Genomic DNA, 16,157 nt, shown 5'->3' with positions numbered 1-16,157 from the left:
GGAGAGACAGCAAGATGCTATCGACAGACATCCGTGTTTTGCTTTTTGTTTTTCTGAAGTCACGTGATCATGCGAGGTCGTAGGCAGGTTGGCAGGTGTGTGGTCTCCAGTGATCTGACAGTCTGGCTGAGTCGTCTAGTCAGAAGATTAAAGATGAAAAATCATTGGAAGTTGTCCTGAAGTCTGTGGTCTCTCACGGTTTTAAAATTGTTTCAGATTAAAAAGTCGTCTAGTGTGTGGCCGGCCTTAAATGACAAAGAATATTTTGGTAAGTAAAATGGTGGAAGTTTTCTCAAACTTTCTGATGAAATATTGAATAATATTTATGAGTTGTTAGAAACTACAGATGTAAGCTCACCTGGGCACAGAGACAGACAACTACAACAGAACAGCTGTAGAGAGGGCAGACGGAGCAGCAACAAAGGAGTTGTGGAGGTCTGTGTGAAACAGTGACCTCTTGTGGATGTGTTCTTTAATATTCTCTCCAACTTAACAGATGTGCAGGCGAATATGGGCAGGGTGCGTCATTTAAGATTCTATTTTTGTACGTATAAGCAGCAAGCAGCATGAGATATATGATGCCAACTCTATGTATGTAAATAAATTTTGATGAAAGAGCTGAACCATTGCATCATGAAGACTTGATTTAACCAGCATTCATTCATACATGATTATGTTTTACACAATAATCTGTTAGTAACTTGTGAAGACCCATTGATTTTGGTAACCCTATAGGGAATGGAGTTTTGTTTCCAGCACAAAGTGTAAAAAAGCAACACTACAGCATTTAAGGATTTGTATATGATAGCAACCCTTCTGAATATAAATATGAGGGAGTAAGTGGATCAAGGGAAGAAACATCTTTCATCCTCTGTGTGTCTTAAACCCCTCTCTCTGCTTTGTACTTTACCGAGCACTAAGACGAAGTCAGAGGAAAAGCTTGTATTAAGATCCTCTGTCTCCTTCTGTATGTGAATACTGCTGTCAAAGCAAAAACAGAACAGCCATATATTTCTGATTGTTGTGACAGCATGTGAGAGATTTATGCTTCAAAGTAAAAGAGAGTGTTTGGTGATGAAGGAGAGAGTTCTGCTCTATGGTTTTGTGTAGGATGGTGATAGCAGAAAATCGGTAGGGAGAGTGAAATATGAAATCTCATCCACTTGTAGCCGGTTTCAGTTCTTGCACACGCATTCATTAGCCCACAGTTCCCCTCTGAAGGATTTCAAAATGTTCGACATTGTGCCCTTACATTTAAAGCATTCCTTCCCTTTAGACACAGACTTTCAATGTTATAAGAGGTTTAATATGTGGTTTAACTTTGCAGAGTAGAGCCCCAACTGCCGCCTACACTGTAAAAGATGTCCCTTTTAACCTCTAACAATTTCAGATGCGCATCTAGCAATCAGCAACAAAACCTTTTGTTTTTTTTTTTGTTTTTACTGCCATTTCAAATCCTGCACATTAAGGGGAAAGCATTCCTACAGAGGAATTCTATTTCTGTTTTAAAGCGTCCTGAGGTTCATATGCTGAGATGTAATCTAGTTCTCTAAGCTACACCTTTATTTTCAGACATTTCCCCCAGTTTACAGCCAGGCTTCAGCTTTCCAGACATTCATATATAGAGCAAGACGATGAGTCATCCCTTTGCACAAGGCAAGGGCATTTGGTGCTTGGACTAAAGAACCATAATGAATCTTTTCTCTCCTGCCCTCTCCTTTATCTTTCTTTCTGCATTTCTTCCTTTTCGCTGGGCTCAGCTTAAACCCTGTCCCTACGTCCTTACAAAGTCACTCAACTGGATAAAGTCATTTACCTGGAAGAAGAGGACTGAGTGAGGGGAGCAGACAGGGAGAGGGAGACAGGGTAGGGCGTAGGGCAGAGGAGAAGTCTTTGAAAAATACAGTTTTTAAGGAGAAAAATGGAAACAAAGCAATACCGAGGAAATGCTATTAGAAAGCAAAGTTGAAGCCTGGGTTCTTTGAAAATACAAGCTCAGTCTTTTTATTTGACTACAAAACTGAACAGATGAATTAGCAGTCTTACCTTTTACTTTATCCAAAATTTAGAAAAAATAAACAGCTGATTTGTGTTAAGAGAAATACATCACAACAAAAACAGAGAATAGACAACCATGTCTATTACTGATGTTCTTTCATAGGATAGTTTCTAGTAGATTGAACATTTACATTAAGAAGGGTCTTGTTGTACTTCAAATGTGTGATTTTATAGGCTTAAGCTGATAGTTACCTCCGCCAAGGAGGTTACGTGATCGGCAGGGTTTGTTAGTTTGTTTGTTAGTTTGTTTGTTAGTTTGTTAGTTAGATTGTTAGCAACATAACTCAAAAAGTTATGGACGGATTTTGATGAAATTTTCAGGAAATGTCAGAAATGGCATAAGGAAGAACTGGTTAGATTTTGGGAGTGATCCGGCTCACAGTCTGGATCCAGGAATTTTTTAAAGGAGTCTTTACTATTGGGAGATAGGGCTAATGGCGGAGGTCTGCACTCTCCGAGTGCTTTTCTTGTTATGTTTGTATTTCAGTGTCCTGTAATAGTACAATTTCCGGTTTTTAAGAACAACTTATTTATCATCATCTGAATACTTTGTATTATTAATGCAAATTCCACTGCAGCAGAAAACAGTATTAACCTTGTATTTACCTCTTTATTTTTTAAGCTGTGCAGCATTAGGGGGTTACTTTAAACCCCTTTCTTGGTATCTTTGAGGTTTCATAGTCTTACCTTCTTACTGCATGAATAGCACTGCATAGAGCGTATTAATACTTATGCATTAACAAATGTGTCTAACGGAAACTTTCCAGTCAAAAATATCTCCATTACATAAACAGGAGTTTGTGGTCTGCAAAGGATACATCTAACGGACACTGGTGAGTCCAGGCCTGCCCCCCAGATTTTGTTAGGCCCCTGACGATCCCAGAGAATGAGCCCTCCCCATTTGTGAGTTATTGATAGCATCAATGTATGTTTGTCAGATCAGTAGCAGTGGAGCAAGTCTTGGTGCAATTTTTAATCAATCATACAAACTTTTTCTGCCACTTTCTGATTTTTCTGCCTTTTTTGACCCACTTCTGCCATTTTTAAATCTGTTTCACCACATTTTCTGTGCATTTTTGACACTTTGCATCCATTATTTTCACCACTTTATCTGCCCATTTTTGCCAATTATAACCAATGTAACTGTCCACTATCAACCCCTTTTCACCACATTTTTGTGGTTTTAACCCCAACTTGCCGTTTATTATATCCTTTATTGCCACTTTAAATCCATTTCTGCCACTTGTAACCTCTTTTTCTACCTGTTGTTGCCACTTAAACAATTTGTGCCACTTTCTGCCTATTTTTTTCACCCTCTTTTAACCCACTTTTGCCATGTTTTAAATCTATTTCATCACCTTTATTGCCCATTTTTGCCACTTGTTACCCATGTTAATTCTATTTTAAGAAAAGGGGGTTACATTTTGAAGAAGGCCAGTGGTTCCCAACCTTTATTGTGTTATTGATCTAAGAAATTCCAAGCCAGGGCGCACAGATGGTCGAGTTGTTTAAAACACGCACCATGCACTTGGGCGGCCTGGATTCGAACCTGGCCTGTGGCCCTTTACTGCATGTCTCTCTCCACTCTCTTCCCTGTTTCCCAGTCTATCTACTGTCCTCCTCTATCTGATGAAGGCCCAAAAGTACATCTTTAAAAAAAAAAAAAAAAAAAAAGAAATGCCAAGCCCCCCCCCCATTGTTTTTATTTACAAAATCCCAACATAATAGGCCTACTAACTTAATAGGTTCTCGCCAAAAGATCTGTGTTTAAACAATCCATTATTATGCTATCATATTATAGGGCAACTCACAAAAAAATTATAAGAAATTCACAAGGTCTGTAGATGTTTTTGTTATCAAACACTAATGAAATAAAAACTGATTTGGAAGAATGAGCTATAAATTAATCTATTATTGTGTTGGTTATAATACAGAATGATTAATCGCTTTGCATTTGTTGAAAAATACAGAAGAAAATCAAATAATAATCGCAATGCAATATTGGGAAAAAAAATACAAATAAATAATATCTCCCAAATCATTCAGCACTCCTTTTATATGAATGGTTTTTATTGTGAAGCGAATTTTAAGCCCTCCTTATGAGCTCTTACTTACCTTGAGTCTCCTGATTTATATCTTGACTCTCATTGACACTGTATGTTTGATTAGGTGTTTCCCTTGTTTCACAACTGATGGATGTCCTTTCTGTAAAAGTTCTTGAACACCACTCTAAAGCTATGGCTATGCTTGAAACTGCCTATCGCACAGTATTGTTGAGAACATTATTTCTATACTGTGTACTGTTTACCACAGTATGTTGTTATGTTGCTGTATGCTGGGCCCGGCTTAGCTGCTTTTCCAGTCTTGGCAAGTAGAAGTAAACAATAGCTGAGCTAATGGCAAATAGCACAGAGATGAATATTCACCTGTGAAATGTGTAACACTGATTTAATGACTTAAAAGGTAGATTCAGCAGCGTTTGATTTGCATCACTGCGCTTAGTGGTGTAGTATAGGGTGTATGCAAGTACACAGAGTATACCCAATTACTTTGCTTTCTCCATAGACTATACCCACTTCTAAATCCCTTCTCCTAGATGGTAGAGGTAACAAAAATTTAACCTGAGTACACTAGCGCTGCCTTTGTAATGCTTTACCCCTAACACTAGGAGTGTGCAATTATTAACTCAAAATACATCATTATGTCATTGTCTCATGGGAAAATCTTCTCCCAAAAAAGCAATCTAACATCCTGAAGCAGAGGTTCAGATTAAATGATCTAAATATGCAAAATGTTCTTACATGTCTATGTGTAACACATGGCAGTTATCCTTAGCAGAATTAGCTGCTTCAAATTTTGGGGATAAGTTAAGAGTATACCCAGCGTAGCTGGTGCAACTTAACTATGACTGCACTGTAATGCAGTTGGAACGCGTTCCTCTGACATTACTTTGGCTTTGATTACACAAGCATTGTTGTCCTGCTTCAGTTAAACTGGTTACCTGTTCAGAAAACTCAATCAATAGTATCTTTGTGTGGTTTGGTCTTGGGCTAATGTAGCTGCTAATTACTTAACACTAACGCTTTGCTTGCAAATGCTGGTGCTGCCAGCCATTGGGATCTCTGATCAGTTGCTGTGTTGCATTGTGGGAACAATGCTTTCTGCTGGTAAAGTTGATGGTTTCAGATGCAGCCTATGTGAAGCTCTGCTCTAAAATCCCCACAATGAATGAGCACACTTTTCCCCTTAACTCAGCTCTGTCTGCCTCGTCAGCCTCACTATACGACATGACAGACTGTGATGTCATCTGACATAACAAGTGACAGCATCTCACACTATGAAATTGTTATGTAATGGTTGCTGTTACGCTGCTGACACAGTGAAATACATTCATAAAGAGTGCAAAAAGTAGCACCAGCACAAAATCTATCTATCTATCTATCTATCTATCTATCTATCTATCTATCTATCACTTTTATAAGATAAGATCATCACTTTTGATGTAATTTAATGAGAACTGCTAATTGGTTTTTGTCTGATGTGTCATTTTGCTTTTGTTTAGATATGTATGTATATCTTATGTATATTATCAACCACTTGTGCATTTTTCCCCTGCTTTTCATGCTTGACCTTGGCTTCAAAATCCCCCAGGTCATAATGTAAACCTTTGGTGAAAAGATTTGATGAGCTCAGGGCTGCAGAGATACTGACTTTGCAGGTCGGTTGTCATTCTGCATGGTTTATTAGTCACGGAGCTGATGAGATTAGCACTGCCATGTTTCCCTGTTCTATCTCTCCATTCAGACCTCTGCTGGCCCTGCACTCTTTGGTGCTTTAAAAAAAGAAGCTGATGATACTCCAGACTTTTGGTGTTGAGCCCAAAGGAGGAGACGTGATTCTGTACTGTCATTGAAGTTTCACACAAGTCCACCTGCTTCTACTAAGTGTTAAAAAGCATTTTCTCCAACAGAACATTTCCATTTTTAAAAATTTCCAGCAAGGTGCTGCATGAACATTCCCAGACAGTGACGCTAAAATGAACTGACATAAAGAACACAGCTAACTCAATGTTTCTCTTCGACCTTTTATTAATGTTTTGGTTGGTTTTTCTACGCCTACAACAATCACATGCATGGTTAGAGTCTGTCTCTTCCTCTTGCCCTTCTTTTCCTGATAAACTGACCTGGAGTCATCTGATACACACTTCTGCTATTTCCAGAGATCAAAGTTCTGCTTATGAAAATATGGTTTGTAACTTGTGCCAGTGTGAAAAATGAACGAACATGGCACCCCAACATCATACCCTCCTCTTTAAACCCCCACCACTTTTCTCTCTGCACGCTTTGCATAATGCTCTGTCTCAGTGCATTATAAACAGACTCTCTACCTGGCTCTCGCTGCAGGCTTTCATGAATGTAGACTTCTCATTTGCAGCACTTTACATGGGCTGCAGCTATCAGTATTGATTCTCCCTTTGCTCCTTGTTTACAAATCAGACCTCTATAAACCTTTACAGCCTATATTTATCCCCCTAAAGCTCCTGTGAGAAGTTTTTAGCCGGTTATGAAACAGACTGAAAATATTACTGAAGTCTTTGTGTGACATAAAGGGCAAACCAGACCATCAGAGACAAGAGTGATCATTTCTGTCGTTATTTTCATTGTTTGAAGTCACTGATGGGTAGATGTCGAGTGAGGTGATTAATGTACAGCAAAGATTCCACAGGATCACATGGGTGCGCTTGTTTTGTGCTTTAGAGCAGGTGTTCCCAAGTTTTTTAGCCTGCAACCCCCAAAATATCAGTGCCAGCGACTGGGAACTCCCACTGTCCCTGAAGGTGGTTGTGGCATAGTTGAACACAGCCATGCACATTTAAGAATAGTAATGAGCAGAGTAACATTTCAAGGATTTTTTAAACATTACTTTGGTTTCAGCATAAATCTTACCAAATGGCATGCTTTTATTCTAAATTGAACCAATTTTATGTATGTATCTCTACAAAAATGGGTAAAATATTAGATTTAAACCATTAAGAAAACTCTCCGTCTTTTGGAAGGCATCTTGTGACGTAGAAGTTTCTTAAATACACCAGGCAAGTCAGACATGACAAACAGATCACTAAATGCACAATATGTCACGTCAGAGATAAGCAGTGTTTTTGCAGTGTCTTTTATTGATGATTTTTCGAGTTAGCTTTTTTGTTTGTTGGACCTTTACCTTCATCTGATACCAGGATTAACAGGATTGTACTGATTATCAGACTACAATATGGCAGAGAAGGCAGGCCGCACGCACCATGAGTTTCATTTTTTCCTGTGTTTTCCTCACACTAAAGGGATAGTTTCTGTTTCTGTGTATCAGTGAGTTGTTACCGCTAGACTTTGTTAGAAATTTTAAATTTTTCCTCTCTCTAGAAGTCTTAAACATAATCAAGTTTACGTTAAATTTCTCACTTTTACTGAACGTGTTAGGCCTAAAATTCCAAATGACCAAGCTTGTGCAACTCTCTCTGACTTTCAAAGATGTAGTTTAACTGTATGCAGTGTTGACTAATGCAGACACTTTGAAAGTGTTAAATTTAATTTTGTATGAGTTTAATTAAAACTTACAATTTTGATGTATATTTGACTCTTATGTAAAGGTGTGACTTTACCTGAACGACCTGGTTGGAGATCTAGTCTTGTGTTCTTGCCAATATGATATATACTTTTATACTTTTACTTGAATAGATTTATAGACCAGTGACTTTTACTTCTACTTAAGTGCATTTTAACCAGAGTAACTGCACTTTTACTTGAGAACAATAGTCACACTTTTTCCACCTCTGCTTCTTGGGCCCCTAGGGATTGCCTGTCTTTGCCTAATGGGACAGTCTGCCTTTGTGAATGATGGATCAGACTGCTATATAAAAAGCAGGATGAGATTATTTTTGGCAAGCAAATGAAATCAACACAGACAAAAAAAATCTCACAGGATCTTTAAGAGAATTAGTCCTAAAAGTTAGTCGAACAAAGCTAAGCTAACATGATGCATGAAGAGCTATTTCAGTCTACACAGAACTGCACTGAATTGATCAGTGATGCAACACATTGTACTGTCTTTGGCTCTGTGTACTTCCTGCAGTGAGAGGGGTTCTTGCGGTTCATTGGCCAGCTGCTGAAAGTGAAACTGGTTTTTAAAAAAACTTCAGATATCAATAGTCAAAGGGAGTCTTTCCAGTACTTCTCCAGCTCACAGTCCCCCCTCACCATGCAGGGCTAGTCTCAGATCTCAGTGGGTCAAACAGCCACATTAGCCAGCCTGGGGTCTGAGTCCTGTTCGTAGCGATAATGGTAGACCTCCATCTGGTCCCTGCACGCCTCTCTGATGTTGTTGAGCCACCTTTTGATGCCTCCCCGGTTGAGATAGAGCACCATGAGAAACACCACCCCTATCAGAGCCAACACTATCCCCAGGAACACGTAGGAAACCGCCTCTAGGTTTTCATTCATACAATCCACGTCCTCTCCACGGAGCTTCTCCACAGGGACCCCTCTTTTGGTCTCTGGCTCGTTGCACAGGATCCTTCCAGCATCCGGACACTGGGAGGAGTTCTTCAGCCAGTAGTAAAACGCCTCGAGCTCACAGGTGCATCTGAACGGGTTCAAAGACAGGTATACGCGTAAGCGTCTTTGCTGGTATAAACTGGTGACGTTTTCCCTCCCTATACTCTCTATTGAGTTATTTATCAGCACCAGCGCGTGGAGATTGTATAGATCGAGCCTTAATAAGGGTATAGACTTTAAGGCATTTCCCGCCAACTCCAGCCTGTGGAGGTAGCGCAAACTTTGTGTGCTGAGCGCAATGGAGAGCTGCGTTGTGGCCGCAGGTGAAATAGAGTGATTCAGGTAAAGAGACCGCAGCTCGACTAAACCGTGGAAAGCCCGAGCTGAGATAGACTCCAGCTGATTGTGGCTCAGATCCAGCAAATGCAGCCGGGGGAGTCCCAGAAAGGCGTACGGCTCGATAGTCTGGATCCCGTTGTAGGATAGGGAGAGTGTCGTCATTTCCAACTCCGTGCCGTTGATCATGAACGCACCGCGCTGTAAAGTTGAAACGTTTCTGCCCCTGAGTATCAAGGTAGACGTCCACTCCGGGATGTCCCCCGGTACGTCGGTGTCCTCCCCGTCACGGCAGGTCACCGTCCCCGAGTCTCTGGCACAGACGCAGGAGGACGGGCACGCTTCGTCCGTCCTGACAAATGTGAACAATAAACACACCAGTGCTGCGTAACACCAACACCACTGACTCCAAACTGAAAATACACACTTTGAGCTATCGGCGTGATGAAATATCCACATCTTCTTCCTCATTTTAGTCCCAAGGAAGGTTTATACCAGTGCGTCTTGATGAAAAGGTGACCGACTACAATCCTCTCAGACATGTAGAGTCGAATGAGTCCGCCAGCATCGGTTACTTTGAATCATCAGGACAGAAAAAAACGCCTTTCCATAGATATCTCCGTTCTCTGTGAATACGACTGGAGAAAAAAATTGAGTTTCAGAGCGAAAAGTACGCACAGGACGGTGGACAAGAGCCGAGTGTGACTGCGTGAAAAGCTGCTGATCCACGCTCCCTGGGTGGTATTTTTGACGCCTGTCACTGAGAGAGAGAGAGAGAGAGAGAGAGAGAGAAGGAGACAGAGGCACGCGGCAAAACAAACGCTCCCAAGTCCTCCTAATGTACAGCTACTTTGTTGAAATACTGCCTGAATAAGGAATGAGCCCATTCATCATGGCTGCATGGTATGTGAGCTAATTTAACTGCTGTTCCCTCGCTTTTCCATTGTAACAGCGTTCTGTGTTTGCTGCAAATCACTTACCCTAATTATTAGCAGCCAGTGGAGCCTATTAAATGAGGCCCTGGTCAGCCCCCTTCCATTGATTCTTTTCCAGAGACAGAAAAATTCTCTTGACCCGCTCTCCAAGTCTATAGTATAAAGTTGGCAAACAAATCAATAACCTTAAATAAAGTGCTTCAAGCTGAGAGATTTGTATGAGTATGTGGTGCTGGACTGACATGGGAACTGACTTTCCTCTTCCCTCCTCTAGTCAATACAGGTATATGGATTGTCCTCTGAAAAAGTGGGGTTAAATTAGAGGCACTGATAGCATATCAACTCTAAAAATGATGCTAGGAGTCAGAGGAAAAAATCACAGAGAGAAAAAAGTGGCAAAAAAAACGTTAGAGGTTCAGCACCATGGACAGCTCCACCTGGACCTCTCATACACCACTCCAAAGGATTGTTTCTTTTCTCTGTTCAAAAGAAGACAAAGAAACTTTCAAATGAAAAGATGAAAGACTGGAGACAATAAGAACACTTTCCCCCCCTCAAATGTAACAGACTGATGACAGAGAGAGAGAAACTGGAAATAAGTGAGACAGTGAAGGGTTCAGCACCTTGGACAGTTCCAAATGAAGAAAGAGACTGAATACAGAGAAAAATCTGAATGCTTTGTTATAATTCAGACAAAAACAGAGAAATTAAGATGCTGTGTGGGGTTTCATGTTTCATCTTTGCATGTGTTGGTTCTCTTTACCCTTGATTCCTCCTATAGGCCAAAGACAGGCTTATTGAGTTCATTTGTGACTTTAAAATGCCCGTAGATGTGAGGCTGAAGTGACTGCTTATCTTTTGTGCCTTCAGTTGGCAGGCACCCAATCCAAGAAGTAATCTGCCTCTTATCCAGTGACAGCTGGGATCAGCTCTATCCCCCCACAAGCCCTGAACTAGATAAGCAGTATAAATAAAGAACTTATGGTCACACCTTATAATTTTATAGTAATACAATGGTTATGACCTTGTAATGAGTTACATGTTACGCGTAATAACTCTGAAATATATTAATATTATGGGAGGATTTATCTTGTTATAATGTATTAATTATCAAGTAATTCTTCGTAATATTGCGGCAGTTCTCTGGAAATTAGGTGGTATTTTCCCCTAGCCATGAGCCTAACCCTCTAACCCTTATACTAAGTCCTAACCCTTACCCTAAACATGGCTTAATAATTATACAGGAAGGATTTAATTTAATTTAGTGGGCCAAAATAAGGAAATTAGCTGGGAATTATCAATCAACTTATGTATAAAATTATCTTATTTCTAAAAAATTACTTGATACTAAAATATCACATAATTACCAGAGACCGGCATCAATATAATGAGGGTTAGGGTTAGAGCATTAGGTTAAGGGCAAAATACCACATAATTACCAGAGACTTGCCTCAATATTGTAAGAAATGACTTATAATTAATACATAATTACTTTGTGAATACTGCCTCAAAATTACTGAGTTTTTCTTGGTAAAATGCCAGCTTATTACTAGGCAAAACCCACCTTATTTTTGAGAAATTACTTTGAAATTACCACTTAATACTATAAAATCAATAGGTAATTAAGGCCCACTAAAATAAAGTGCTACTGGATGTGTTCTATTAAGACCAAACCAATACCAACAAACCAAGTTTAAGCATCTTAAAAGTTAAAGTTTCCTTGCTGAACATCCTTATTTATAACTACCCCTGTCCCAATAATCACAACAACAGGCCCTTTCTCTCGGCATGTGTTTGTGTACTCATTGGTTGAGAGCACACTTTCAGACAAAGACCATCAGACCATGGGGTGTTGTGTTCTGTCCTGATAAAGCAAAGGGTGCATCTGCAAACTGCATTTAAGTGCCAGCCTTTCCACTTTTAATGATGGCATGTCTTTTGACCTGCACTAGAAAAAGCTATTTTGCATCTTATTCATTTGGGCTGATGTGAGACTTACCAAGTAATCTTTCTCCAGTAATTTTTGGGCAGAGCTCTAACCAGGTGACAGCTTCTTGGCTGTTGCAGAAGTGGAGAGCAGGCCATGCAGTTAAGGTGGGAATATACTAAAGCATAGATAACCATTACCTGGAAAGTCATCCTTTTGCAAGTTTTACAAGTTTTAGCTCTCAGCCAAGTCTACTGTATCTTTTAATCAAATTTAAACTCTTAAATGGGGCTTGTTGAAAAATTGTGACAACTAGTAGCCAACCTCTGCAAATCTTAATTAAATAAACAGCTCAACAGAAAGAATGTATAATGAATATAAAATGGACCCAAGATGTGACTCTTGTGGCACACCACCAGATAAAAGCACGCTTGGATAAAAGTAGGCTTCAGGAACTACAGAGAATTTCCATTAGAAATAAATAAAGCAAAAAAATCAAAAACAATAGCCCGCACAAATACACTCACTTATGTTTAACCTCTATGGGCGTATGGCAGCTGCTACAACAGCCTTCATTCTTCTGTTTTCAAGCTTTTCACTGACCCCTGTTGTTCTAAAAAAAAAACCTAAATGTGTTGGACAATGTCCAGTGTAACTTGCTGTTAATCTTTGCATATTTTATTCTCTTCCTCTTTCAGATTGTTTGTCGGGGTTTATCGTTCCCTCATGTTGTTTCTGTGGATTTTTGGATGCCCTTGCCTCTCAGATTTTGGGTTTTTGCCTGCTTCAGACTGAATTTGTATGCTGTTCTCAGACTGACCTTCTATGTAAAACTTCCTTTACAACTTCACCTTTTGTTCTGTTATATCTCTGTGCTTGAGCTTCAGATTTGACCATCGTTGTCCAGGTCAGGGTCATATCCATTTCATCTGAAAATCCATTCCTTAAAAAAAAAAAAACAGACCAAGTTTTTGTAAATATTAACCAAAAAAGTGGTGCCACAAAGATATACCAGCACCACTGTCTCATATCTTTGTATCTGTACGTCACATGTGTGGGCTGCACCATGAGTCTTCCCCTAATTGGACACAAGAACAATAAATTCCCCAAATGACAAAATTTCCACTTAAAGGTCAATTGGAACCATGGAGCACACTGAGACACCGGGGAGTCTTGAGCTGAGTGCAATTTGCTGTCAAACTCAACAGCACTCCATCTGGATAGACAGAAATGGCTGTTGAGGGGATGTAAATATAGACACTATGCGGGGGAGAGAACAAGGAACGGAGACAACGAGACAACAGAGTTAGCAGATGATGGAGAATGGCCTTACTGCTGGTGCTCCTGATAAGCACAAAGGGCCATATTAAAGCCAGGTTTGGCCATTAAGGCGAATGAGACACTATTTCTTCCTCCAAACAAACAAGGACATCAGCTCAGGCGTCCTCATCCTCTCCTCTCTGGACCCCCTCGCCTGCTCCACAGGTGTCCACTCTATCTTCTTGTGCAGATGGTTGATTTAGCAGTGGCCGCTGCTGGGATGTTGTTATGCTGCCCTCCTACTGGCCTTCAACTTGACACTGAACCTTGTAATTGATTTACCCAAGGCTGGCCATCCCTATATTATGACTACAGTGTATATGTGTGTATTTGTGTAAACTTGTGAGTCAGCAACCAGTTTCAGACAGCCTTGGCAGACAAGTTTCTTCTGACAGCTGTGGTGCAAATTAGCAGCAGTATTGTTTTTGTGTGAATGCACACATAGTTTCATTTTTGTGTGTAAAATTAGATTTCCCCTGAAATGCACGTTTGCATCCGATTTCCTTCTTAATGTGTCATCCGCCGTTCATTAACCTTGTTTTAACAGCCAACTTCATCTGTCCTTCACCCTCCCTCCAGCTGGTGCATGGCCGACACATGCTGAACTTGTTTAATATGATCCAAGGCAACCCAAGTGAAGGACACAACTTAACGTTTGCCATCAAAAGACCGCAGAAAATGCCATAAAGGCCTCAGAATACCACAATGTCCATGTAGTCATTACATGGTCCCAATTAAAACGAGATTGCCTACAGATAGAAGATTGCATGCCACATGCGAAAATACCACGGCCTCAAATTTAGCACTGACAGAGAGCACATTTTAGATGCAGCTCTGCTGCATAAATTACAGGGCTCTATTAACACTGACCTAATATCACAGACCAGACATCTGACCCTGTGGCCACCAAACATTGCACAAAAGTTGCCTTCAGTGGCCACCAAGTTTTATCCTCATATTGGGAGCTTTCACTTTAACTGTAAATTAAAATGGTCAGTGATTATCTGACAGGCTCTGACACATTAAATGCATCTACGTGGACTTGAATATGAACCCTTTTTTCTGTTTTTTCATCACTTATAGGATATGGCGTTTACATGCTTGCAGATAGGCCTGGTTTATCAAAGTATTAAATACTAGTATCTCTGTTTCTGATTGCTACATCTTATCTGGTATCTGGAATACTATTTTTTTTTTTTTACAACAAAAACTGTGGTAACTTTGAAAACTGAGAAAAATAAAACCACTCTGGTTTATGACCTGGCCTAGCACTAATGAAAACCAACAGCGCATTGCAGATTTGGTGTATCCACTTAATTTCAAGGAACAGGAGAAGAGAGCAACCACCAATAGGCAACATTTCCTCACCTCTTACAAGGAAGCAAAGAGTAAAGATGCACGGCCATCAATATTTTTGATCCATTTGCATCTATACTTCCAATGATCTTTAATTCTTTTATTAGTGAACGGCAAACCTCAGTTTTGATGTTGCTCTAGATGCAAGAAGGAGTCTGCAGGCTGTAGATCACAGATGGAACCTCTAGCAGACCAGTACAGTGAAACACTACATCTGTCATAAATACATGCTAAAACTCACAATAAAAAATCATATTAACCTTTGGTTAGGTTAGGGTAAAAGTTAAGGTTTGGGTTAGGCTACCAAAAATTAAAAGTCAAAAACTTGACCTGCAAAACCTGATGACAAAACGTTTTATAAATCCAGCTAAACAGTCTGCTTACAGGACAAAGCGTGTCCTCTATGAAAACATTCTAACATGGCAAACGTAGCTTCCATAGCTCCATTACCTATGTAAGCTACGTAGACAACATAGCTAAAGCTTAAGATCATGAAGCTCATGGATGCACTAATGAAGCTACAAAGCTAACATTGGCTACTTAGCTACACAGCTACATTATCTACATAAGCTACATAGCTATGTTACCTTTAGCTATGGTTTCTAAAGCTCACATTTAAAGCTAACTTATCCACACTGGCCTACTTAGTAATGCTTACTATGATAACTATCCATCACAACATAATCTAGATTTTAGAACAATTATTATGATGTTGCTCAGTCCATCTTTATACATTGTCAATTGCAGTGATTACCCTATAGTGCCTGAAGCAATTTGAGGGGTGAACATAGCTAAGTAAAAACAATGTGTTAGCAAAGCTAAGTAAAAACAATGTGTGCCATTTTGCATTGCTAGACAAGCATGGCAAAGTTTTTAAGTCAACTTTGGGTAAATGTAGGACTTACAGTGAATTCTCTGCTGACATCACAACTACTAAAACTGAGACAAGAAAAGATGACAAGTCAGATCTTTCCCTCAGCTTCAGCTCTACATTAATGAATATTAAAAAGAGCCTTACTTCATCTGTTTACCGTGTTCTACCTGTGTGAGATAGGGTTTTCAGTGTATGTTAATATACATTTATGTGTTGATGTATGGTGAATAGAAAATACTTCCAAAAGAAGACCCGGCAGAGAAAGCTTGGTTTTCACAACACTCCAGTACAGTTCTAAAAACATCCCATTTTCTCAGTACTAATGATAGCAGAGGCTGACACTCTGGCTTTTTAAAGTGTCTAACAGCAAAAGGCCTTGATAAGCTGAAGCAGACACACTGGTATCAACATGTCATAATTGTGTCAGACCATATAAAGCTGCCATAAAATGACCTTTTGTATTCAGTATTTGCCTAAGTTGATTTTTTATTACCAAAAATCCACTTTGGCAGACAAATTCAGTTGCACAGTAACCTTTGGAGTTGCTATTTGGCATCTAATGTTCCAATCTCATGAGCTAAAATAAGCTCGGGGTGGAAGCTTGAGATGCAGTTTTATTGAGCCGCAATAGGTCACAATTCCTTTTTTTCCAGCTTCTCAGAATATACTCACTTTATTCAAAAACCTGTTTAAAAATCCCAACCTTAAAGGAGCAGACTGGCCTCTCAAACGTCTTTGTCAAACTGCTTTCTCCTCTTTCTCCTTCCCACAGCTTGCAGCATAACAATAAAAAATCCTGCCCTTCA

At 39.8% G+C, this 16,157-nt stretch overlaps 2 protein-coding genes across 2 annotated transcripts in view; one reads left to right on the top strand and one right to left on the bottom strand.

Annotated features, from left to right (window-relative positions):
* LOC121518483 (olfactory receptor 1-like) overlaps positions 1 to 16,157 on the top strand; it is a 72,343-nt gene that overhangs the window by 29,135 nt on the left and 27,051 nt on the right. The window lies entirely within an intron of this gene.
* Positions 8,337 to 9,410, bottom strand: waif2 (Wnt-activated inhibitory factor 2). The gene has a single exon (XM_041800816.1). It carries the CDS (start codon positions 9,408 to 9,410, stop codon positions 8,337 to 8,339), a length of 1,074 nt encoding a protein of 357 aa, XP_041656750.1.

This window comes from Cheilinus undulatus, linkage group 12 (assembly GCF_018320785.1).
Source record: "Cheilinus undulatus linkage group 12, ASM1832078v1, whole genome shotgun sequence".
NCBI classification, from domain to species: Eukaryota; Metazoa; Chordata; class Actinopteri; order Labriformes; family Labridae; genus Cheilinus; species Cheilinus undulatus.
The sequence above is the reverse complement of the archived record's forward strand: the minus strand, read 5'-3'. Positions and strand labels throughout refer to the sequence as shown.